The 27,163-nt window shown below is 48.1% G+C and overlaps 1 protein-coding gene across 2 annotated transcripts in view; it reads right to left on the bottom strand.

The window, feature by feature from the left end:
- Window positions 1–27,163, bottom strand: part of ARHGAP35 (Rho GTPase activating protein 35) — a 106,775-nt gene that overhangs the window by 30,228 nt on the left and 49,384 nt on the right. For both annotated transcript variants that reach the window (XR_007244816.1, XM_048500296.1), the window contains exon 3: window positions 25,201–25,345. Coding sequence is in view for 1 of the 2 variants with exons in the window: in XM_048500296.1 (XP_048356253.1) it covers window positions 25,201–25,345 (145 nt within the window). In the remaining variant the exon portion in view is untranslated. The remainder of the gene's footprint in view (window positions 1–25,200; window positions 25,346–27,163) is intronic.

The raw sequence follows: 27,163 nt of genomic DNA, 5'->3' as shown, positions 1-27,163 counted from the left end.
AGCTAGATCTAAGCAAGACCTAAGCTAGGCTGTTATACCTAAGGGGAGCAGCAGTGGCATAGTGGTTAAGAGCAGGTGCATTCTAATCTGGAGGAACTGGGTTTGATTCCCTGCTCTGCCGCTTGAGCTGTGGAGGCTTATCTGGGGAATTCAGATTAGTCTGTGCACTCCCACACATGCCAGCTGGGTGACCTTGGGCTAGTCACAGTTCTTCTGAGCTCTCTCAGCCCCACCCACCTCACAGGTTGTTTGTTGTGAGGGGGGAAGGGAAAGGAGATTGTAAGCCCCTTTGAGTCTCCTACAGGAGAGAAAGGGGGGATATAAATCCAAACTCCTTCTCCTCCTCCTCCTCTTCTTCTCCTTCTTCTTCAAATAACAGGCCATTTGGAAGGTCATTCATTGATAGGGTCAGCAACCTGACAGCACTTAACACCAACACAACTCTTCCAAGTATGGTCCATCCTTGCCCAGGGTGTCAGTATTAAGGATCCTAAACCATGAGAAGATTGCAACCATTCACATAAACAAACCATTTCTATGGCAGATTCAGCATAGGCCAAAAACAGCGGTGTCAAAACGCTGATAGTGAAAACGATGTAAAATGGTTTAAAATGGTGTTAAAGGGTTTACACCATTTTCACACCGCTGTTTTTGACCCATGCGGAATCCACCTATGAGATGTTAATTAACTTTTCATCATTGTATTCCCAAACTATATTTAGCTCCTTTCCTACAGAGTTTTAAAAAGTTAGATTTGTACTGGAAAATGGCCAAGTGCGCGAACATTTGTTTAAAAAGTCATTTTACACCATCACTTTCTTACAAAGTGCAAAGCTCTGCTTTTGTTCATTTTCAAAAAGGTATGATTAATATGAAGCCAAATGATACGACTTTTTAAAAAGCCTAGCAGAAATATAAACGCCCATGCAAAGTTACCGTATAAACTCGTGTATAAGCCAATTCGTGTATAAGCCGAGGCACCTAATTTTACTAGCAAAACCTGGGAAAACATATTGACTCCCGTATAAGCTGAAGGTGGGAAGCCGGGAGGCAGAGGGAGCTCCTTATTTGGGCAGTGAATCCCCCTGATGTCACTGCCCAAATAAGGAGCACCCTCCACCTCCCTGCTGGGTTTGAGGAAGCCAAATAAGGAGCTCCCTCCACCTCCCAGCCGCCTGGGCTTCCTCACACCCAGGTGGAGGGAGCTCCTTATTTGGGCAATGACATCAGGGGGAGTCACTGCCCAAATAAGGAGCTCCCTCTGCCTCCCTGGGTTTGAGGAAGCCCAGCCAGTGTTCCCCTTCACCCTCCCAGGAGGGCAGCAACAAGCGGCTTGTACAGCCGCAGGGAGGTCGTCCCGGCCACGCCCCCAGCCTCGGCAGAGGCCTGAAGAGCCGGCTGGTAAGCAGTGACTCATGTATAAGCCGAGGGGGCATTTTTCAGCCTTAAAACAGGGCTGAAAAACTCGGCTTATAAGCAAGTATATACGGTACCTAAAATAAAGACATTCCAAAATCTTCAGAGGACACTTATTTCATAACACAAGCTATAGTTCCCTGATCCATTTAATTTGGGTAACTGTTAACATTTCAGCAAGGAGGGATGGGCAAAATTACTCTGAGCTTGTCTCCTTTGGCAAAGACAAAACAGGATTTTACAAACACCTTAAAGGCTATTTATTATGGCACAGTTCTCATGGGCCTCAGCTGTTACAACCAGCAGTTAGACTGTAGAACACAGAGAAAAAATTAAACATAAGTGACAGAAAACCATGAACTGCAAGTAGTATACCACCCATTACATTTCGATGTACAGTGTCTATGTGCACAAGATAAATATATTTATTTTTCACAATTCGGAACAGAGGGGGAAATATGGTTGTTGCTGGGATGGGGGAATAACTGGTGGTTAGACCAGACTAATTTTGTGGCATTTACCCCAATGACATCTTTATAAATAATTGGCTAAGGGTTTGAACCTCCAATGACAAGCCCTTAGTCAATTATTGTGCAGGACACACAGGGACCAAAGCCCTGTGCGTCCTGCACTTCCACTGGCCAGCCCCCTCCTGCCCACAAGCACGCTGGGCCACATAGGGTCCCGCAGCAGCAGCCCCTGCCCCCCTTGCTTACTGGGCAGTGGAGGGTTAGTCATCCCTTCCACCCTCTCCAATCCCTAGCCATGCCCTCCCACCCTCCCCCCACCCCTAGCCACCTCTTCCCACCCTTCACAACCCATTTACACCCCTTACCACCCTCCCTCCACCCCCTACCCACCCTAGCCCCCCTTGCCACCCTGTCCAACCCCTAGCCACTCCTTGTCACCCTCCCCCATCCCTAGCCAACCCTGCCGTCCTCCCCCACCCCTAGCCACACCTTGCATCTCCCCCGCAATGGGCTTTGCTGCTAGTTTAATTATATCTGACAACAGAAGTCAGCATGAGTCACAGTACACACCAGTGCATGCCAACAAATCAATACATACTATGTCATGTCCTGTGGTATATGAATATTCCAATGACAACTGCATTTCTTTTATAAAAAACTAGCGGGCCCAGCCACGCGTTGCTGTGGCAAATGTCCTTCTCATCACAGTCTGCAACCCACACAGATGTCCATGCAGGTCCAATGATCCCCAGCATAGCCTTTTTGGGTGATCAAATGGAATCCATCTTTCTTTTTTCAATGCACATCATTATATGGTGCTGTCTTGTTTTTTTAGTATAAGGTAACCCTTCCCATTCCACAACGGAACTGTCCAGAGTGCGAATCCCGCTGTCCATGAGGCTGGTTGACACGCACAGTCCTGGCTTGTGTAAGGCAGAACTGGGGTAAGCAGCCTATCCCAGTCAGGCAGCAGAGGCAGGGTGGTGATGCACTCAGATCGAGACCAGCTCCCTGGGTTCGTAAAGGGCCATGTGCAAAAGAAGCGGAGCCGGTAGTGTTGGTTCGCCCCCACCCCGCGGATTTTCTTAGAAGAAAAAGGCAAACTCCAGCTCGCTTTTAGTAAAAGAAAGCTGTGGCGAATATGGGTGAGGAAGTGGGTAAGTGGTGGTTGGATGTGAGGGAGGGGGGGGCAGAGTGAAGATGATGTGAAGATATGAGCTGGATGTGTGTTCGGTGTGGTAGCAGTGGGTGGTTGAAGCACAGAGAGGTGAAGAAGTTACACCTGCGTGTGAAGGGGGGAACCCCACCTGATGTCTCACACGGCAAAGTGTGTATGTGTTTCACTTCCACTTGTATTACCTAACAGTGTTACCTATTTACTGTTTTCACTGCTCCTCTCTGCCCATCTGCGCGAACATTCTAAGCCCCCAGGCCACAGACAGACAGGTTGCACGAACATTCTAAAGGTGACAGTTAAACACAGCCTGCTTCATGGCCTGGTGCGCCAGGAAAAAGACATTTTACCTGGCTCAGGTATGGACTTTCGGCGGTTTGAAGGTCCGAGTACCTGCCAGCAACAGGGAGGGACGTCCTGTGAAAATTTGGGGGTGATCCATCCAGCAGCTTCTGAGGTACACCATCAGGGACAAACACACTGTTAGATTTTTATATATATAGATAAACAGTTCTATTGAAAACAAACAGCTTTAGTGAAGTTTCTAATGGAACAGCTAGGGTATGTTTGTCAGAACATGTGTTTAGATGAGCAAAATCTAAATGACAGCTGGACCCTCCTTCTAGCAGGTGCCATGTGCATAATTAGGACTGACTGCACAACATGTACCGTGTGCAAAACCTGATAAGGTGAGGGCACCTGATTGGTACCACTTTTGTATATAGTTAGCACAGATATCTGAGTGATGTGTGCCTGAAAACACCTATGGTCTGGCGGAGCACTTTGTCAGTAGTTAGCAATAAACAGAACTGCACTGGTGACTGTGTGTCTTTCAGTTCTTGTCTACATTGCATCCTGCAAGGTGATCTACTCTGAGTAAAGCCACTGCTTCAACAGGTTATGGGCCCAGATCCTGCCTTTACTTGTGAGTAACTGTTTTAGATGTTACCCCAGCAGGAAAACCTTATCTTTTTTTCAGCTGTAGAGGAACCCATAACTGGCAATCAATTTTCCTTCGGGATACCCTGCAACTAGAGCCCCTGGGACTTATTTTGTACTTCGTGGAACCTCAAGAGCCAGTTCACGCTGTTACCTTCTGACACTTAGTTTTGAATATATGATCCAATTTTCCGGGGTATGACAGTCATGCACAATTCAAGAGAAGCTCTCTGAGAATCAACTCCCCTCGTCTCAGATGTATCCAGCGCCTTTAACTGTCAGCTATGTTTCCGCTGTCAAGCTCTTTCTCAAGCAGGATCTGCAGCTACAGAACATCCAAGGGAGGTCACATTTATTTTTAAAGCCTGCAGGTATTAATAATGAAGCATCATCACTATACAGATTGATTCAATGAAGGGAACCAGCCTGAAATCTTTTCATAGGGAAGGGGGAGGGTAACATTTTCATTTATGCTTGCTGGGCTCATCTCTAAAATCCTGACAGGTTATCACTGCTTCACATATGCAGTCTCCACTGAGCAGCACAGAGGGAAGGTGCCAGACAGCTCAAGAGCCCCCTGCCCGGTGATTTGCATCTTTTATGGTATGTTTTGAATGTGGCAGAGGAAATCTACATACAAGGAGAATGTGCCTTGCTGGAACAAAGCCACCGCCTTTCACCACCAGTACAGGCTTGCGAGATATATTTGGTCTGTTGTGACAGCCACAATGGGTGCTGTCCCAGGGACCAGGTGCTATAGTTCTTCTAGTTCATGTGGCCAGCTGTGCCACAAAAGTCCTTTGTGTACGGGGGGGGGGGGGGGGGGGGCAGAAAAAGGTGCAAATAGTGCCCCACACTTGGAGCCTCATATGAACTCAATATTGGATGGATTCTTTTCTGCCTGCTTGTCAAATCATAGAAAGGTGCCTTAATCTGACTCAGACCACTGATCCATCACTCATGTTTTATATTCCACCTTTGTCACAGGGTCTCCAGGCAGATTACATACACGGAGTCAATACAAATAAGATTTGGGCTGTAGATCCATCCAGAGGGGCAAAAAAGAGACCTCAGCAAAGATTACGTGTTAACGTGGTGCATTAAATGATGAAAAAATTACACAATAGGATCCAGCTCGCAGCAAACTATGCACGATACATACCACAGTCCCTGGTAATTTATCCAAGTAACTCTGTAAACCCTTTTGTGCAGTGCCACTCCAAAGAAAAGCCCTCTCGAATAGGTCCACTTTGTGCAGTTTGCAGAAAGCCAGAACAGGAGTCTTTCGGGACTCCTCAGGCAGGCCGTTCCATAAGGTGGGGGCCACAACAAAGAAGGCCTGCACATGGGCAGTTGTTGATTTTGCCCATTTGCAGAGTGGCACCTGCAGAAGACCCTGCTCCCATAAGCAAAGTTATCATAAGCGCAGGGGGTAAGGCAGTCTCACAGAGAGTCCAAGGTCATGAAGGGCTTGGTCAAGGTCAGTCCTGTCCGCTCTGCCTCCCAGCAGCTGTCTAGATAGAGGTCTTTCATATCATCTGCTGCTGAACTGGAGTTGCTGGAGATGGAACCTGGGATCTTCTGCATGCAAAACAAAGATTCTTCCACTGAGTCCCATTCTAACTGACAACAAAATGGAACGGCTATTTTCATTAATGAATGCACACTAATATTTGCTCGGGGGCATACACAGGATGTGGAACTATACACAGTTGCAATGAAGCCACTGGTCTCTCCAGAAGTCATCAGAATCCTGATGAACAACGTTTTCACTTAAGGGGGTGTCCAACTCTGGCACCCCAGATGTTCTTGGACTACGATTCCCATCGGTCCCTGCCAGCTTAAAGTCCTTATTGATGAAGAGGCAGGCCAGTTGAGCAGGAGGACTGTCCAACCAGACCACCTATCCCCACAGGTCATTCTATGCCATTCAGATCTTTTCCCCCTCCCCACAGCAGACCTTTTGTCAGGTAGGTGGGGCTGAGATAATTCTGGGTGAACTGTGACTGGCCCAAAGTCATCCAGCAGGCAGGGACGTAGGTATAGATTCTTTAGGGGGGGGGGGGTTTCAGGGGAGCCACACCCTCACCTGCCCCTAGGGCATGGCCACGCGCGCACACACACACACGCATGGCCACGCGCGCACGCACACACACACACGCACGCACGCACGCACGCACACACCCGGGCAGCCGCTGTGATGCTGGAATCCACCCCCAAACAGCATCACTTTCAATGGTGTTTAAACTAGAGAGCCCAAATTCTCCTTTTAAATCCACCTTAAAGGGAGAATCTGGGGTCCCCAGTTAAACAACATTGAAAGTGATGCTGTTTGGAGGTAGATTATCCCCCACCCTGAAACAGCATCACTTTCAATGTGGCGTGTCAGTGGTTAAGAGCAGGTGCACTCTAATCTGGAGGAACCGGGTTTGATTCCCTGCTCTGCCACTTGAGCTGTGGAGGCTTATCTGGGGAATTCAGATTAGCCTGTGCACTCCCACACACGCCAGCTGAGTGACCTTGGGCTAGTCACAGCTTTTCGGAGCTCTCTCAGCCCCACCCACCTCACTGGGTGTTTGTTGTGAGGGAAGAAGAGCAAGGAGATTGTAAGCCCCTTTGAGTCTCCTACAGGAGAGAAAGGGGGGATATAAATCCAAACTCTTCTTCTTCTTCTAAACTGAGGACCTCAGATTCTCCCTTTAAATCCATGCCGAAGGGGGTGGATTTAAAAGGAGAATTAGGGGAAACTTGGGGGTTGCCTGCTGTCAGGGATGCAACTGTTAAGCTAGAAGCACCAAACTTTCAGGGTATCTTTAGGAGTCTCTCCTAATGATACCACCCAGGTTTGGTGAAGTTTGGTTCAGGGGGTCCAAAGTTATGGACCCTCAAAGGTGTAGACCCCATCTCCTATTAGCTCCCATTGGAAACAATGGGGGATGGGGGCACCCCCTTTGGGAGTCCATAGCTTTGGACCCCCTGGACCAAACTTCACAAAACCTGGGTGGTATCAATAAGAGACTCTCCTGATAGTACACCCCAGGTTTGGTGAAGTTTGGTTCAGGATGTCCCCCACCCATCTCTTCCACCAACTACATTATTTTCAAAATATGGTCTGAAAATGTAACCTCCACAGTACTGTAAATGGGAGAGAGAGAGAGAGAGAGAGAGAGAGCTCCAATTCAGACATCTGACAGAATTTGCAATTACAAACCAAAGCACAGGCTAACTTCAGTCCAGGTCTTGATAGAACGTGCTATGCTTGGAAAAGATATTAAAAGCAGATTTCTAAATGATGTTCTGCCTTTAGAATCAAAGTTGGTATCCACTTAGCATTTATTAGCAAGGCTCACCGCCATGACATATTTTCAAGCAAAGGAGAAACTGATGACTTCACTGCTCAAGATAGGAAAGGATTACTCAGCTCTAAAGGGACTTGATACAGGAAGACAAGCAGAAGATTAATGGCAAACTCTGATGACAGCTATGACAGTTTTTGTGGATGTGACAGCTTCAGTTTTACGGTCTAAGGACAATCCAGCAGGCACCCTTGGGGCAGAGGGGCTGAGGAAGTAACCAAGTGAGCTTTAAGGTAGCTAACAATTGTGATATTCTTTTACTGCAAGCTTCCATTCACACAGACACAGCCTGCAGTTTAGAAGGAACCTGGTAAGGAAAATGCCCAACCACAGAACTCAAACATGATGTTTGAAGACTATGTGCTAAGGTAATAGTTGTAAGATAAATTAGCAGCAAGAACACAAGAGAATGCTGGATTTGCATTTTATTTATTTATATCCCACTTTTCTGCCCAAGTGAGATTCAAAGTAGCTTAGAACATCATTCGCCCCTCCTCTGTTTTCTCACAACAACCCCCCTGTGAAGTGGGCCAGGCTAAGTCTGTGACGGGCCCAAGATCACCCAGTGAGCTTCCACAATAGAAATGGGGATTCAAATCTGGGTCACTCAGGGCCCCAGTCAGTCACTCTATCCACGGCACCACGCTGCATTGAGCTGGGCACGTGGTTTTGGAACAGATGATGCGGAGCTAAATTTTTAACATACAACTGGGAACATTCCTGAACTCCAGGAGGTGGTTTAGGAAAAGGCCCGAAAATGGACATTTCGTCACCTTTATTGGTGGAGATAGGTCCTATCTTACACTTGCTCATCCAGTCACAGGTTTTAAAGCCTGCAGAAAATCTGGACGAAGACTTGCCTTTGCTTGCAGTTGAAATGAGAAAAAATGGAACCTTAGTTACTCACTGTGAGGGTTTCTTCTGCTCTGAGGTTAGGAGGGCATCTTGAACTTTGGGTGATGCCCACAAATTGCTCAGGAAGGCAGAATCAACTCTCTCGCCTGGGAGTCATCTGGCTCAGTTTGATTACTTCCAGATACAGTGAACCCAACAGAGATAAAACACCTCTATTGAGGTAAAAAGCATTGTTAGATGCAAAACACCTGATAACCAGAGGAAGAACATGAGTGGATTAGGGAGGGTTAGAGCAAGGAAGCATCTTGCCCATTGCTTGAGCACGTAGCACTGATCCAAATCAGGATTTTGCTTTTCATAGATGTCCCTCTTTTCTTATCTTTCCATCTTTCTGTGTTTCTCTCTCCCACCCCCTTGGTAGAGTAAGATACCCTCCTAATCTCAGAGCAGAAGGAACACTCACAGTGAGTATCCAAATTTTCCTTCCTGCTCTGAGGCAGAGGGCATCTTGAACTTTGGGAGTTCCAACAGCAGTGTCCCAAGAGTCAAGCGGCAATTAACTACCATCCGTCACATGCTGCGGCACACTATGTCAGAAGGCGGCATTGACCAAGGAGGGGTAGTCAAATTTATAATGTTTAGCAGATGTTGAAACTGAAGACCATGGGGCAACCTTGCACGTTTCCTCCATTGAGGCTTCATGATCAAAGAAAGACTGCAGTGGAGGCTGCACTTCTCACGGAGTGTGTCATGATCTCTGCTGGAGCCAAAATCTTGTTTGCCTTGCAGGCATGGGAAATGAACTAGTAAATGGATCTGAATGCCTTCCTCCCCTTATTCAGGGCAGTTGATGAAATGAAGAGAATCCGTTTTTCTGATTGACTCTATATGGCGTCAATAGATATTGAGGGTTCTCCAGAAATCAACTTTGGGGTGGCTAGGTCACAGGCAGAAGGATATCTTGACTCCTTTGGAAAAGTGAATTCATGACGGGAACAGAAGTGGGGTCCAGCTGAAGCACCACCTTATCCTTGTGGAAGACAAACAGCGGACGTCACTGCCATGAGGAAGACTGCTTCATGTAGAGCAGGGGTCTGCAACCTGCGGCTCTCCAATTGACCATGCTGGCAGGGATTGATGGGATCTGTAGTCCATAAACATCTGGAGAGCCACAGGTTGCAGACCCCTGATGTAGAAGAACTTCCCTTGGGGGTTCAAAAGGAGGTTGAGTGAGAGTCGAAAGAACTATCTGCAGTTTCCATAAGAGGAATCTGTGACCACAGGAGGGTTGATGTGAGCAACCCCTTTGAGGAAGCGGACAATATGAGGATAGCTATGTAAGGGGACACCGACTGTCTGAGATATTATCTTGGCTACAGCAGCCGCTTGGCAACAAAGAGTGGGTTTCTATTTTATCTTTTTAATGACCCAGGCCCGGGCTAAGAGGATTAACCCACTTGTGCTAGCAACACCTTGCAAATTCTCCCAGGTAGAATTGTAGACGTGCCATGCAAAGGCCTTTCTGGAGGCCTTGATGGTCTCTGCAACCTCTGAGAAGCAGTCTAGGTTTAGGAGTCCATTGCTTTCAAGAGCCACTCAATCACAAAGTGCCACTCTGGGTCTGGATGTCAAAATGTGCCCTGCCACACAAGGCTAGGCTCAATGGAATCTTCCAAGAGGGCTTCGCTGAGAGCTACACTAAGAATGGAAACCATGACCTGTGAGGCCAACTGGAGCCACAAAGGTCCCCTCTACCTCCTCATGACATACCTTCCATAGAGTTTTCAAGATCACCAGAAAAAGTGGGAAGACCATGGGGAGGTCAGAGCACGTACTTGTTCTGATCAAGGGAGAAGAATCTTGGTATTTGATGATTGGATGCCAAAGCAAACAAATTCACCTTTAGAAACTCAACCATGGGTACAATTTGTACAGAGACCTCCTGTTTGAGAGACCTTCACTTTTGTTGGTGGTCTGTCTGCTCAGCCAGTCCACACGGCAGTTCAGGTAACTTTGGATGTGTTCTACTAAGATGGTAATGTGCTGGGAACTGCCTATTAGGTTCTCCCTTCATCACCCTTTCGAAGAAATTGGGGGAGGGAACGACCACTGGTACATCCATGAAGTACATTGGTACTTCTCGTCTGAATGGAAGGAGGACATCTAGTGGGTGTTTCCCACGCTGCATTCGAGGAGGCAGGAAATTACATCTGACTTCCTCTTCCTGTTGCCATGGGACACCCCTTCTTCAGTCCAGTAACTCTGAGAGCCGAGCCCCTGGAATAACTAGAGGATTTTAAGCAACAACAACAATAGGAAGAGGAATAACAGCAGTTTGCTGTTAACGTTTAGCAAAGGTAACAACATAGCAGGGAACAAGAGAACAGTAAACATATCAAACAATATTAGTCAAGGGTGGGATGCCTGTTAATACGGAATGAAAGGAGAGAACGGTAAGTAAACAATGGCCAAGGAGGACAGATGTCCTCTTTCCACTCAGAGGAGGACCCTTCATGGGCAAGTACCAATGGACGTTCTCCCCTGAGTCGGAGGACAGCTTGTGGGACCTCCCACAGCAGTATCCCCTATGAGGATGGGTCATCATCTGGAAAGGATAACACATGTTGCAGGACCTTGCGACTGAAGGCTGCATTTGCCAAGCTGCACAGATTGATCACATAATGTCTGATGAAGGTTGACACAGAGGACCAGGAGGCTGCCTTGCACGCTTCCTTCACCGAGGCGTTGGTCATGGCTTCTCTCACCAAGTATGCAGTGATGCCTGAAGGTGGCAGGAGCTTGAGGGCACGGTAGGCCTCAACAATGCATGACCTTAAGCATCGACTGTGGTGCTGGCTGGCTGGGAGGCTTGCTGGTCGTCGTTGCCTCCATGCTCTGTCATGCTGCCGGTCTCCTGCTGCCTGCTGGAGCCCTCCAAGACGAGAGAGCAGCCAGGCATACTGGCGGGAGTATTTTTGGGCCACAGCAGAGCCTTTGCACCTTTCCTGTGCTCTGCCGGAATGGCAGCCGCCGTGGTGATTTCCAGCGCCGGGATAACCATTGGGGGCATGTCTGTGGCAGTTCTTGTGGCCCTGGCCTCAGGGGGCAGTCTCTTTCATCCTCAGACAGGAGGTCCGAGTGGGAAGTCCCCTGCATGCTGCTGCTGACATTGGGTTCTTGTTGGTGGTAGAGCTTGATCTCCTGCCAGGAGGTTGGCACTGAGTGTGGGGAGGGGCAACCTGGGGGGGGGGAGAAGGAAGACCAACGTTGAGTGATAGAGGAGCAAGCCAAGAAGGCTGCAGACCAAAAGCAAAAATACTTAAGGGTTTCTATCCCTGGCGGGCTGCCATGGACCATGGTAGAGAAGGAGGCTACCCAGGTCACCTCGGTGGGCCACTGGGAGCAACCCAACAGGATGATGTCAAGGAATCCATCTGGATGGGAGTGGGGGTGTTTCCAGCAAAAGAACTCATAGCCTGCACTGTAGCCCTCAGGCAAAGCCACTTGCACCGAGGTGCTGTTTTCCCGCCTTTTTAATAGTGCATCTTTAAGCACTTTTGCTTTTGGTCTGCAGCTTTCTTGGCTTGCTCCTGGCTCCAGCTTGAGAGCTTTCTCCATGAGCAACACTGCTCTCCAATGCTCTGAGAGAAAATCTCTTTTGCCTTCTACATCCCTCCAAAGCCTCTGGGGTTTGTAGCTGTGCCATTAACAGGGAAGAGGGGTATTGGGGGGGGGGGGAGAAACACCTTGATGAAAACAGAAGTAGGAGCAGAGCTGAAAGGAGATGTAAAACAAAGAGAAAGAGAGCCAGGCTGGAGAGAACTAGAAGGCACCAGATCTGAATCACTCAACGACCAAAAGGTCGAGGTAATCCCTTCTGCAAGTATTGAGCCATTACTGGCCCACGGAAAGACATCACATCACGGTGTTTACTGTGTTTATGGGGTGGTTTGTCATTGGCTTCCCCAATAGTCTAAAATTTACGAAGTTGGTACTCTTTTTACTGGCCTCGGAAGGATGGATGGCCGAGCCACCCTTGAACCAGCTACCCAAAACTGATCCCCATCAGGACTGAACTCAGGTTATAAACAGAGCTTTGGCTGCAGTACTGCAGCTATCACTGCAGCCAATTGGCCATGCTGGCAGGGGCTGATGGGAATTGTAGTCCATAACATCTGGAGTGCCAAAGGTTCGCCACCACGGTCCTAGGAGAAGAGCAAGTTAAAAAGGGGGGAGGTGCTAAGAGCTTTCCCCCCCAGCTGCACTCCTTCAACGAGGCAGGAAGCAAACTGGGTCAAGAACTCCAGACCAGGAGACAGGGAGTTGTTAAAGTTGGTCCAGCCTCCCTGAGCCATTGGTGGACCTCACCCAAAGTTGAAGATGCTGCCTCCTCAGAGCAAGGAGAAATCCTATCCAGAGACACGGGCTAAATTTATTACTTCACAGTCACCTACGCAGCTCAAGCAATTCTTGTTGGTCAACCTCCAGGCCGCAGGTTTCGGCTTTATGTCCTGCAATAATCAGGGACCAAACTACTGTTCAACTGGAACATTCATGAAAATTCTCTCCATTCAAACCATTTTTCTAAGCACACTAATAAATGCCATAAGGTAGATGTACATGCCTGAGAATGACTGGATTTAAAATTTTCAATGCCAATCTGTTTTGTAAAGATCTCTTGATCTCTGGGGAGGGGTAAAAAGGTTTTCAAAAGAAACAGTTCCATGGCTAATGTAAAAAGGTAAAATATAAAAACCTGTGTGCTCACACAAGATCTTTACCCAATCAGTGTAGCAAGGCAACAGAGGTCACAAACACTAACAAGCAAGATAAAAAGATCAGGCTTTCAGCCGCAACACAGAAGTAAGATCTCTGAATGACTCATACCATATGATCTAAGGTAGCCACAAATCCACAGCTTCAGGTTTTATTTCTGGCTAGCAGGCCCTGGCCCCGGCCTGGTGGAACATGCTGCCGAGTAACATCAGGGCCCTGCGGAGCCTGACCCAATTCTGCAGGGCCTGTAAAACGGAGCTGTTCCGCCAGGCCTTTCCATTAAGCCAGCCAGATGTTTCCCGATTACGGTTTCTCCCAAGCCTCCAGTGGGAGAAACAATATGTCTCATCATCTGGGGGTTTTACCAGGATTGTTTTAAATGGTTTTATGATTTGTTTTTATTGATTGTTATTTATAGGAATTTTATGTATGATTTTAGGCTTTATGCCATTGTAAGCTGCTCTGAGGGTAGGGCAGGATATAAATATAAATATAAATATAAAAGAAAGAAAGAAAGAAAGAAAGAAAGAAAGAAAGAAAGAAAGAAAGAAAGAAAGAAAGAAAGAAAGAAAGAAAGAAAGAAAGAAAGAAAGAAAGAAAGAAAGAAAGAAAGAAAGAAAGAAAGAAAGAAAGAAAGAAAGAAAGAAAGAAAGAAAGAAAATTGGTGCATATGCTCAAACCCTGCAACTAAAACATATAATATTTCCTTCCCACAAGAACTTCTGCATTATCAGAAGTGATGAAGACCATCAGCAACCTTGCTGGTAAATTGTTGGGTTAACTAAGCCATACTCCTTCTGCCACAGAGAAATAAAATTGTTTCAACACGTAACCACACAAAGCCACAAGCAAATACTATTCATACCACAACATGAAGCCACAAGCCAAGATGTCTCCTTATAAGGAGGAAGTAAGGACTAGGCTAGAAAGCCATGCAAATGTTTTAAGCCCACAGAGTAGCTAAGCATTCTTATTTTTGTTGCAAATTCTAGAGCAGGCTGTCCACTTACAAAGTCCACTTTGCAGTTTTCACCCCAAGGTTCACGGATCATTTATCCTAGGGGGACACACATTTGTGAGGATCTCTTTTAAGACTTCAAGATCAACCTGGCTGACAATTAAATATTAAAACAGTCTACAGATGTTATCCAATTTCACCTACTGTTGCTGCAATGGATAAAAAGAATCCATATTCTGTTTGAACTTCCACTGTTAGGCACGCTGACTTTAATTACCGATGCAGCAAAGAGGTGAGGTGATGAAGAATAAAATTCAGAGCATCATCAAAGAGACAAGGCCGGATTTTAAGCAGTGAATCTGGTTTAAAGTTTAAACCAGGGATATCGAACTCATTGGTTACGAGGGCCCGGGGTAGGGGTGGCTGCCTCGGTTGGCCCCAGAACGCCACTGGGAGGACAAGCTTGCAGCAGGGTGGGAAGGCAGCCTCAAGAGGGTTATAGGGTCCGCAAGCCAGCTGAGGAATAATCCCCCCCTTGTCCGGCTGGGCTTATTGCCTCAACTGGCTTGCAGTTGGGCCACATGTTTGACGCTCCTGGTTTAAACCATCAGTGAACTGAATTATAACTTCCATTTTTATCTACTGGACTCATGATTTGGGTTGATGGGGTTTTAAGTGTAATGAAAATTACACACACACTCTTATGCCAGGGTGTTCACCCACCCATGTCACCTTCATATCAACGCTAGAGAAGAAACCGCACACAAAGCTGCCTTAGAATCACAGAGTTGGAAGAGACCCCAAGGGCCATCAAGTCCAACCCCCTGCAATGCAGGAACACTGCACTCCCAACGTATGTTCATCCAGCCTCTGTTTTAAAACTTCCACTGTCAAACAGCCCTTACTGTCAGAAAATTTTTCCTGATGCTTAGGTGGAATCTCTTTTCCTTCACCTTGAACCCATTACTCCTGGTCCTAGTCCTGGAGCCGCAGAAAACAAGCTTGCTCCCTCGCCAACATGACATCCCTTCAAATATCTAAACATGTCTATCTGGTCACCTCTCAATCTTCTCTTCAGCAAACCAAACATCCCCAGCTCCCTAAATCTCTCCTCGTAGGGTATGGATTCCAGATTTTTTATTATTTGGGTTGCCCTCCTCCAGACCTGTTCCAGCTTGTCAGTATCCTTCTTGGACTGCAGTACCCAAACTGTACACAATATTCCAGGTGAATGGAATATTTCTTCTCCTGAATCAGACCAACTGTCCATCACAGTCATTCTTGTCTACTCTGGCAATGGCCCTCCAACTTAGCTGGAGGTCTCACATTGCCTATTGCCTGATCCTTTTTAACTGAAGATGCTAGGCCAGTGGTGGTGAACCTTTGGCACTCCAGATGTTATGGACTACAATTCCCATCAGCCCCTGCCAGCATGGCCAATTGGCCATGCTGGCAGGGGCTGATGGGAATTGTAGTCCATAACATCTGGAGTGCCAAAGGTTCGCCACCACGGTGCTAGGCACTGAACCCGGGAGCTTCTGCATGTAAAACAGAGGTTCTTCCACTGAAAGACCCAAGGCCATCTTCCAAGCTTCGTGGCTCAAGGAAAGTCTCCGTGGTCGAAGACCCCACTCACTATGCCACACTAAACTCAGTTTCAGAACGCCAAAGATTTCAAATTCATTCCAGGTAACCAGAACTCCTTGGAAGCTTGTCGTTTCCTCGGTAGGATGTTCAGTAACACAACATAGGTAAGCTCCCCTGAAAGACATCTTGCCCTCCACTGCGGGCCACGAACAGAAACCTGCAATTAAAGAAGAATGCTGGGTATATTCCAGGTTGCGTTGGCAATTCACGAGGGGCAAGAAGGTGGAGCTAATCAGCAGGCGAGTGCCCTGTGAGATCTGACAGCTCGTCCTGTACCATGGCCCGGTATTCTCTGCCAATGTGCAGAGGTTTCATGGCAGACGACATGATCTAGCAAGGATTCCCGAATATAGATATTTTAGAAAATCAATGCCTTCAGTGGCCTGAGGCACAAACAACTGGAGCCTAAATTGCAAGATTACACTAAAAGCCCAGCATTTCCAACAACAGTAACTTAGCTCTAATGTATATAATGTGCCCCTGGTCATATACTGGACAGTTTTGACGGTGGCAGCTGCTCCAAATCATGTTAGGACCAGCAAGAAGACAAACGGTTCAGCTGGACTGTAACCTTTAATGAATCTGATCCAGGGGTAGGGAACCTGCGGCTCGTGAGCCGCATGCGGCTCTTCTGCCCTTGCACTGCGGCTCAATGAGCCGAGCCGCTGGCCCCATCCTTGCCCGCCCTGGCGCACCAACTGCCCGCGGCCGGCTGGGCCGCGCTGTGGGCTTCCCCTTTCCCGGCAGCTGGCGAGGCTGAGCCATTGGCCCCATCCTTGCCCGCCCTGCAGGCAGCAGGGCGGACGCATCCATGCGCTTCTCAGAATGAGCGGAGTAAAAGGTAAAAAACCCCAATATATACAGTGTTATCTTTATTTTAAATATCAAAAATTATTTGCGGCTCCAAGTGTTTTCTTTTCCCAGGGAAAACGGGTCCAAATGGCTCTTTGAGTGTTAAAGGTTCCCTACCCCTGAGTTGATTTAAATCCTCCTTGATCAACTAAAAAGGGGCCTTTGATTAACCGGGCAGCAGGCTTCCAGGCAAATGTTTCTTCAAAAGGGCGGATGACAAGCCCCACCTTAGGAAAAGAATCCACCTTCAGAAAGAATAACACGTGACACAGAACATATGAACACTATCTAGAAACAAATCTACCCTCTTCTTTCAAGATCTCTCCTCTGCTGAACAAGTTTGCTCAGATGAATTATTGGATAATTGAGAAACGAAAAGGTCCTAAATTGGGCGGCCACATCCACCGTGATGTTTGGGAAGACCCCCATGCCAACTCACGCCTGCACAGAGGACCACCCAGCTACAACCCAGACCACTGGTCTTGGGCAGCAGGAGGCCAAAAGCCTAGCTGGAGGACTTCTAACATTTCTCAAGTGATCCTTGGCTCTGAGGTCCACCGCCCAACCATGAAAACGCTGTGATGCTTGCTGAAGGCCTCCCACAACTCTTTCAGTTTTGCACACCCTGTCTGAAAGTTGAAGATGACCCTGGCATGCTAGGTAGGGCAGAATTTAAGAATGACGCAAGACAACATGAACAAAATGCACGAAATAAGAAGGCACAACTATTAATGCTTGAAAAACCACTGTTAAATGACACTTCTACAAAGACAGATTTTGTATGTTATTTGCCCCATCAAAGCATGGCAAGAAAATCTCCAGACTCCTGGTGCTTCTTCAGACTTTACCCCATCATCCAGAAATTAAATATTTGTTTAGCCCAATGTAAGGCAATGCCTAGAAATCTGACCCTGCTCCCGAAATATGAGGTGGTGCTCAAGAATTCAACATGTCTTCATCCTTTACTCTAAATCCAACATGATATTATTGTGGGGCTGGCCTCTCACCCAGCCCGGTGCTGCCAGGTATGCCATCCCTCCTTCTCATTACCAGGGTGATTTATGGCCCATCCTGGCTCCCACTGGTCTGGAAGCAGGCTGTCCTGTCTTGCTACTTCTCATGGGTCTCCTGGCCAGCCCCCGTTGGCTGGACTAGTGAGGTATTCAGCTGCTGGTGGCTGGTGGCAGTTGGCTGGTGCAGACGAGACAGGTCGGCTTGGGCCTCAGCTCCTTGGCCCAGCCTATGAAGTCTCTCCCTGACTCTCTCTTCTCTTCCCTCCTCCCCTTCCTCTCTGTCTCACACTCTGTTTCCCTATCATATTTTCCCTATCTCTCCTCTCTGCTCCCACCTTCCTGCCCACCCCTCTCTGTCTTCCTTTTATTTCCTCCTGCCTCCGAAGACCCTCCCCTATCTCATGATTGGGCCATGGGCTGTGGGAAGTCAAGTGCTGTGATGACATGTGAAGGAAATCAGATGGCTGCTCCACAAATTTAGCTTTCCTGAAGTTATCCCACCCCTTGAACAGGATTCTTGCTTAGGATTGCCTCCCCTGACTGCCTTTTTACTTCAATTTTGTGGTGGTGGGGTTATTGGGTTTTGGAAACGAAACGTTTTACTTCCCTCTCCCCCGGCGCCCCTCCCCCTTCCCCCGCCAGGCCCCCAGTGTGATAATAGTGTAATTATTTCAGGGAGATTATTAGCATTAAACCTAAGACCTAGTTTTGGGGAAGCAGTGTAAGTAACCCTGTTAAGCGCTGTTAAACCCCACTGATTTTCATGGGAAGAGTAAAGTGCGATCCTTTACCTGGGAGAAAGCTCAGTTGCTGGCAATGCGGCTTGCTTCTGAGTAAACCCTCCTAGGGCCGTGATTCACCCATTCGAAGCATTGCACAGTTGCTTCAAAGCAAAGCCACCGACTACCACCAAGCTTACTCCCGAGTAATGCGCACCTTGTAGCCAACCGTTTTTTCTAAACTAAAACCTCAGTATTCAGGTTAAATTGCCATGTTGGCACTTTGCGATAGATAAGTGAGTTTTGGGTTGCAGTTTGGGCACTCAGTCTCGAAAAGGTTCACCATCACTGCTAGACCTTCCTGAGGAACTTCGGAATGACTGGAGTTGGCGGAAACGCAAGGCATCTACTGCTTGGGCTCAAGGATGAAAGTATCTGGTGAAGAAGACGGGGAGCTGAGCATCCTTCTCCAAGGCAAAAAGGTCTACCAGGGGACTGCCGAACTCCCGGACAATCAGTTGGAATATGGATGGATGGAGTTTCCATTCTGCCTCCAGTACCGTCTGACGACTCAACCAGTCGGTCTGTACATTGAGATTCCCCTGGATGTGCTCTGCTGATAGGGAGAGAAGATGAGATTCCACCCATGAAAGAACGGTGGTTGCTTCCCGGCGAAGACAAGGGGATCTCGATCCACCCTGATTGTTTAGGTGAGCCTTGGAAGAGACGTCGTCCGTTCTGACGATGACGTTTTGGCCCTGAAGGAGAGGCTCGAAGTGTTGCAGAGGCCAAAGAATGGCCCTCATCTCCAAAAGATTGATAGGGAAGTAGACTTGGTCCACCATGAGCTGGACAGACCCTGTGCGATATTCTCTTAGAGAGAGGCGCCCCAACCACGGAGACTGACATCTGTAAATAGCTGTAGTCGGTGCCGATGTAGGTAAACCCTCCCTACGGAGAGGTTCTTGTGATGGACCACCATTGTAGGCTGCATTGGATGGTGATCTGCAGGGATCGATCCCTCTTTCTCATGATCTGCCGTTGGTAAGGGCGAAGGAACGACTGCAGTGTTCGCGCATGGAATCTGCCCCACTGCAACATGTTGATGACTGAAATAAACAACCCCATCAATCTGGCAAGTTGTAGAAGCGACGCCCATTTGGCAGTAATGAAGACCGCCACTAGCTTCTGGATCTTGAGAACCTTGGCATGTGGGATAAACAGAATTGTGAACGGTGTCTATTATTGCACCCAGATGCTCCATTCAAGTGGATGATACAAGGGAACTCTTATGTAAGTTGACCAGGAATCCGTGGTGCTTGAGGGTCATTATGACCATGTTGACATCCGCTAGGGCTTGTTCCCTGGACCGAGATCAGACCAGAATGTCGTCCAAATAGGGATGGACATGGAGACCATGTTCTCTGAGAGCCATGATGGGTGCTAAGAGAACCTTCGAGAACACTCGCGGAGCCGTAGTGAGGCCGAATGGAAGAGCCCTGTACTGGTAGAGATCCTCCCCCACTGCAAAACGGAGAAAGCGCCTGTGGAGAGGGTTGATCGGAATGTGGAAATATGCCTCCATCAGGTCCAGAGATGTCATGCAGTCGCCTGGACAGAGGTTCTCCACTATGGACCTCAGGGTCTCCATCTTGAATCAACGCAAGTGGATGAACTTGTTTACGTACTTGAGATTCAAGATGGCTCACTACTCGCTGTTCCTTTGGCACGGTGAAGAAGTGAGTAGACACCACAGGAGTGCTCCGAGGTGGGCACTGGTTCTATGGCTTGGATGTTCAACAAGTGACAAATATATTTTATTTATTATTAGTTTTATATATCGCCCCTCCCCCAAAGGGCTCTGGGTGGTGACCGAAGGGCTCTGGGTGGACCTGACAAATGGTCTCCTGGGTCCTCTTGATCTTGTCTGGGTCACACTGGGGTGGTTAGATTTGGAATCGAGCTTTGGTAGCGACGAGAACTCTAGGAGGTAGCCTGACATGATGACCTCCCTTGTCCATCGGTCGACGTGATCTCCCACACAGTGGTGATGAAAATGTCGTAAGCGGGCACTGACCGGGATGCTGTGATGGTCACGATCTGGGAGGACAGTCTGGCTGGAATGTTTTACTGGGCCTGGCTGACTGACGAAAATTGGAAGAGCGAAAGGAAGAGTTGTTAAAGGTATCACGCCTGCAAAAGGATTGCTGGGGAGACCAACATTTGCCATCTCTGGGAGCCCTAGCGAGGGTGTGTTGTGAACGAAATGTTGTGTAAGGCTTAAAAGAGGAGGAGCCTTGGTCCGTTCTTATGTACCTGGGCATGGCTTCTACTCGCTTCCAAATTTAGCCATTCCCTCCTAATCCAACGCTCGAAATATTCTGGAAGAGGGAAGGTTTTGGGGTATCCTCCATTTCTGGAAAGAAGCCCTTCTTTCCTTTGGGGCATCCTTTGATGGGCTTCTTGGAGGTTGAAGGGGCAAAGGGGTCTTCCACATCCACGGGGTCCTGTAGCTCTAAGGCTGACATTGTTTTTGCCATAATCAGTGCTAAGTTCTCCTGTTTGAAGAACTGAATGCATTGTTCACTAGTCTCAGTAGAACCCTCTTCCACCTCTGAAAAGTGTTCAGAAGAATCCCCTAGCTCTCCCTCACTACTGTCCCCCTCTTCTGGCAAGTTGAGGGGGTCTCTATAAACAGAGGTGGGAGGGGATTGGCAGATCTGGAAGATGAACTGGATCTGTGACTGCGCCTATGACCTGCCCTAGATCGGGATCTACATATCCCCCTGCGCCTTGCTGTCTCCTTTTCCCTGTCATGGAGGTTGATCTCTTCTTTCATTGTTTTTCTGAAGAGATCCATCAGCTCAGTAGGAGAGGCATTTGCCCAGGAGCCTGGGTCAGGGAGGGTAGGGGTGGAAACAGCAGCAGAATTGCCCTCCCCATCCATTTCCCCCCAATCTTGCTTGGCAGTGGATGAAGCAGAGTCCACTGGAGATCGGGGCCTGGCACCTCCGGCAGCCGTGTGCCGGCAGCTAGCACCATCCTCTGCCATCGGCGTTCCCCCATCTCAACAGCCCTGCTGGGGCTGGAATCCGGCCAGCTCTCGTCCCTGGCTAGAGGGCGTTGGGGAAAAACAGGGGCTGCACCTGCCGCGAACCTGCCAGGGTCACTGCTGCTCCTGTGCCTCGGCGCGGTTTGAGGGAGTTCCCAGCGCTTCTTTTTTGCCGCCAGGGTCATCACACCAGACTTTCCCACTGCAGTCTTATGTACTGCCGATTTTCTTGCCAATGCTGAGGGGGCGATTAAGGAAACCTCTGCAGAGGCTGCAGGTCGATTGGGCTTTCGCAAAACCTTACAGGTTGCTGCCCAGGTGCCCTCCGCCACTGACCTTCCAAAGGACTCTGGTGGTGGTGAGAAGGAACGTGAGGCGGCCATTTTAAGGCGGCCCTGTTCTGGTGGGAAAATATAAGAGGTACCAATGACAAGGACCACAGTGACTAGGGAACTCACAAACGGCTGGAAACGAAAGACAAAGACTTACTAACAACAAAGACGAATGACAGTGCCAAAAAACAGAAAAGGAAAAGAGAAAGGAGTCAAATAGCATGGAGCGCGAAACAAGCACTGCTCTCCTTGCTGAGGCAGGAAAAATACCGAAGCTAAGATGGATGCCCAAGCCTTCTACAGGAAGTAGCAACTTTAAGCTCCTGCCTCCCTGAGAATGGGTTGGGAAATCACCCATCCAAGATGCCCTCTATCGCCTCCAGGAGAACATGGAGGAGATAACTGTAGGAACTCGAGAGCCAAACCTTGAGTTACCACCACCCTGGCCCAGAGGTCGACATGATCTCCCTCTGCACTGGTCCCAAAAGTGGAGGAGATGTCCACCGACCGGAGTGATGAAAAAGTCATGACCAGGGAGCAGCATCCTGCTTGGAGTACTCGTCGAAACGGCCCTGGGAGCAGAAATTTCCTCTGAATCCTCCCGTTCTCTGAAAGGAACCCTTGGACTTCCAGAAAATGGACCTTCCATCTCTCTGTTGCCTGGGGAAGAACCTCTGGGAACGAAGGGAACTCTGTGGCCATTGTCTGGATGTTTCTCTGTCCACGCGTGGCAGAGCTTTCTTCTTGTCCTTGGTTTTGATTAACAGTTGGTCGAGATCTTTGCCGAACAACATTCCACCTTGGAAGGAGTAACCAGCCACTAAGGATTTGGAGTGGGTGTCTGCAGCCCAGACACTAAGAAGGGATTGCGTCTGGCCACTACCGCTAAAGCCACTAACTGAGCGGAAAGAGTTAGGGCATCTAGGGTGGAATTGCTATGAATGACATTCTCATGATGATGTAATCCAAGCCCTCTTTAATGGCTGTCTCCTGGGGGGGGAGTTCTAAGATATGGTGAACCCACACGAGGATGGCCCTAGTCACGGTGGATGCAGACGCTATGGCTTTCATAGCCAGTGAAAGGGACTCATGAGAACATTTTAACACTGCTGCAGTCCTTCCATCTAGCGCAGGGGTAGGGAACCTGCGGCTCTCCAGATGTTCAGGAACTACAATTCCCATCAGCCTCTGTCAGCATGGCCAATTGGCCATGCTGGTAAAGGTTGATGGGAATTGTAGTTCCTGAACATCTGGAGAGCCGCAGGTTCCCTACCCCTGAAATTCTAGCGCATCTTTAAGCGATCCTTCCCCACCTTTAGAGACGAAGCCTCCATTCTGAAGAGCTGCTACAGGGGCATCCGCTAGCGGTGTCTGCAGCACCTTATCCACAAACGAGCCGGAGGCCCTGCCTGCTCTCTATGACCCCCAAGGATCCAATGTTGAGGAAACCTATCCAAAGTATGGGAAGTAAACTTGGCCTCTCTGGAAGAAGAAGCATAAGTACCTTCAGGGGGATGGTAACCAGTAGCCCTGGTTCCCCTGCCCTGGTGGGTCCTTTCCATTTGTCTGCGTGGGGGAGGGGAATTGCCAGTAGCCCTGGCTTCCCTGCTCCTATGGTATCCTGATGGTAAACTATCAGAGGAAGGAGAAGTGCCAATAGCGCTGGCTTCCCCCCCTTCCCCCAGAGGATAGTCCAGATCTTGGCTGTGGCTGCGGAGAATTGCCAGTAGCCCTGGCTTCCCTCGCCTGAGACCCAGTGGGAAATGAAACTTGGGGGAGAGAATTGTCAGTAACCCTGACTTCCCTCTCCTGAGCCCCTTTAGGACATGGCAATTGAGGGTGAGAAGAGCTGCCAGTAACCCTGGCCTCTCTGCCCTGTTGGAGTCTCTATTAAGAAATCCAACAAAGTCCATAGGGGAGAGAGAACTTCAGTTGAAGACACTGGGAACATTAACCACGCTCCTCACTCCCTCGTTTCCCCTCTCTGCCACGCTACCGGGTCACTCTTGCCTTTCTCTGGGTGACTCAACACAGGGAGGTGTCTTGTTGCGATTGCTGGAGCTTGCCTCTGCTGGAGGGGGAGAAGCAGCTTGTTTCTTCTTCTTCTTGCCGCCACCGGCGGTGGTCTCTGGCGCATCCGTGTTCTTCTTCTTGCTTTTCTTTTTGGCAGGCGGAGCTCCATGCTCCAAAGGCTACCCCATCGGTCTGTTTTGCAGGTTAGGCTTGGGTGGCCGCCACTCGGAGCCTTTCAGACCCGGGTCAGCTAAGGTGGCGGAGGTGAGAGGACTCCTGTTTCTAGCAGCAGTCCTCGTAGCCTCCATGGCCAAAATGGCGAAAATCACAGGCCAGAGTCGCTTGTCAGCCATTTTCCCTCTCTCCTATTGGCAGGAAATTAAAATCCTAAGCTGAATCCCTCCTGAGACAAGAGATCTAACCTAAACTATGTTAGGATGACAGGAAGGATCAGACTTAGAAAGGAGAGGGAAAAGGTAGGAAGAAAATATGAAAAATAAGTAAGACTGCTGGAGGAGTCAAAGAATCTGTGCACTCCCTGTAGAGGCAGGAAAAATACTGACAAAATGGGAGTCCAGAGCCTTTACAGGAAGTGGCGAATTCTTTCTCCTGCCTCCCTGAGCAAAGGCGAGAAACACCCACCAAGATGCCCTCCGCCTCCAGGAGAAGCAAATGCGTTTCTGAAGCACGGGTCAAGCACCAAAGTCTTTCTGACCTTTCAACATTCAGGAATATCTATGTACGGCTTAAGGATGAGCTCATGACACAGCTGAGATCCATAGGATACTTTAAAATACCAGATTCAAAACCTGCTGAAACAGAAAGCCCTAAGTGGATTTGCCAAGTATTCTAGTCTACTCCTTTAGATGAACTGTCAAGGAATCCTTTGAGATTATAGTCATGGAGTAACTTGCTACTTCACACTTCCTTGATTCATTTTATGGCTGCTGATTGAATAACACCCCCTCCCCCAACACCATCTGTGAACTAAGATCAAGAATATTAAAACCTACTAGTTGTTCCACATTTATGCCCTTAGAAGTTCACATTCTACAAGTCCTGCTTGTGCTAATTCTGCGATAACCATGGGCCCCACTTATTGCCCTGGCAAGAATTTGGGTGCTCGAGTCAACATATGGCATACTGAAGTCTACTATTTATTTTTAATCAACTGCCAGTATCTGTCTGCCCTAAGAATACAGGACAAAGCATGTTATTGCTTGCTTCCTTCTCCTAAGTGACTGGGGCAAAGGCAGATGGGACAAAGCTAATAGTTGTCACAGAGAACCTCAATTCAAACAGCAGTTGGGTTAGAGGGGGTTATATACTACTAGCTCTGGAAAGAATAAAGACAGGTAAGGAGAAGGCACCTGTCTTTTCGTTGTATGTGAACACAGTGAACACACATAGAAACACTTGTATGTATACCTCAGCAAATCTGAGTCAGGAATTCAATCTCAGTCAGAGCTCCACACATCGTTAGATTTTTAACGGCTCATGTTATACACATCTGTTTTGGCTTCTATGCAGCTAAAGAAAAGCAAAAACAAAGCAAAAAAATCCCCTAGGCAATTTTAGGTCTAGACTTCACGTTTAATAAACATGGCTAGTACCTTAGTGCACCTTACCTGTTGCTTCAATGTACTCGATGCATCTCTCAATAAAAATGGGAATGGGTTTCTCTGGTGTCACCACAGTGATCAAAGGCACCCCAAAGTAGTTGCTCTCCCATGTCGTCTTTGTGATGGACGGCCGAGGCTTAGGCTTTGGTTTCTGTAAGATAGAACCCTGCCAGGTTAATACCCTCGAAAACAAGCAATTTTAACAAATCAGGAAATCATTGCTTTTGAAAGAAATGTTATCAAAGCAGCCAAAATAAGCCAACATTAAAGTCTGGCAGATTTAAAAATGCCACGGTAGTCTTTGAAATCTTTTGGTTGTTTAGTCAAACAAAAAATGTACTGGGGTGCTGTGTGCAGTGACGTAGGAATAGATTTTTTATGGGGGGGTTCGGGGGCAAGGCCACGCCCCCACCCACCCCTGGGGGCATGGTGGCCACACCTCCCCAAGCCCCGCCCCTGGCCTCAGTGCTTATAAAAGCAGCTCTGCGAGGCCAGAGATGGCAGACTCTGAAGATGCCAGCCACAGATGCAGGCAAAACGACAGGAGAGAATGCTGCTAGAACACGGCCATACAGCCCGGAAACCACACAGCACCCCAGTGATTCCAGCCATGAAAGCCTTCGACCATACAAAAAATGTACTTCTAACCAAAGGTTTAACCTGCCATTAACTTGGTTTTTGCTCAGTAAGTAGCATATCAGCATGCACAACTATACAGCATTTTTCTAATACACAAATAAAATTAAACTTTTTAAACGGCTAGTTGTGACATTTGCCTATCATAGCCATTTTTATATATAATGAATACCTTTACACCTCAAGGTCAAGAGATTAAAATTGCAGTAACCAGCAGTAAAACACAAAATAAATCCAGCAAAATCCTACTAGGAAGCAGGATGCTCCTGTGGTAACTACATTCTACTCACTGGGAGAGGGGAAGGGAAAGAGACAGACATGTTCTGATGCCAGCAGGTATTTTCTTCCCACAGTGGATAAAGAACTACAAACAAATGAGGACTGTTTCAGTCCCAAACAGATCTACTCAAGCAACAATGTGCCAAAAACAGCTTAGCAAGCACAAATGAGGGCATGAAACAGCAGGTGAATCTACAACTTTCTTTTGTGCAGAACACCGCAGTACAACCTGCGCTTCACGAGGAGGCAGCAACTGAACCGGAGGCAAAGGACACAAATTGGCTACATAAGAGATACCGGTAATTTTAAAAAACGGGACAGATAAAGAGGGCAAATGTGATCAGCACTTTTCTCTCAACGCATGAACAAGCATCGCTCCATACCAAGAATCCCCTAGCAAATTCTATGGTCCTCTCCAGGGCTGCCAAAATATTTCCAAGAGCCAAATATCCAACTTTTGATTCCAGCAGTGCACAAGACTTGGGACAAATATTTCACTCATCTTAGATGCCAACATTATTATTTTTACACCGGCATGGTGCAGTGGTTGAGAGCAGTGCGCTCTAATCTGGAGAACTGGGCTTCATTCCCCACATGAGCAACAGACCCTTTCCTGGTAAACTGAACTTGTAACCCCTCTCCTCCACATGAAGCCTGCTAGGTGACCTCGGACTAGTCACAGTTCTTCCAAACTCTCCCGGCTCCACCTACCTCACAAGGTGCCTGTTGTGGGGAGAGGAAGGAAAAGGAGTTTGTAAGCTGCCTTGAGTCTCCTTATAGGAGAGAAAGGTGGGGGTATAAATCCAAATTCTTCTTCTGAAATCCTTGTCCAGGATTTCCAAGATGTTGCCAATGTAGATTCTCTCCACCTAGGCACCCCATTTGATTCTGTTTCTAGTTTGCAGATGTCACCTCCTCGGGAAGGTAAAACAATAAGCTACAGTGCAAATCTCCTCTATTTGTCCTGTATTATCACCCTTGAGATACATGGGGTCCAACTGTACTTTTCCAGCGCTAATGTTCCTCTTCAGAAACTAAAGCGGTTCTCTTCCTG

The sequence above is a fragment of the Sphaerodactylus townsendi genome, linkage group LG06, assembly GCF_021028975.2.
Source record: "Sphaerodactylus townsendi isolate TG3544 linkage group LG06, MPM_Stown_v2.3, whole genome shotgun sequence".
Taxonomy (NCBI): Eukaryota; Metazoa; Chordata; class Lepidosauria; order Squamata; family Sphaerodactylidae; genus Sphaerodactylus; species Sphaerodactylus townsendi.
This window is presented reverse-complemented; position numbering and strand designations above follow the sequence as displayed.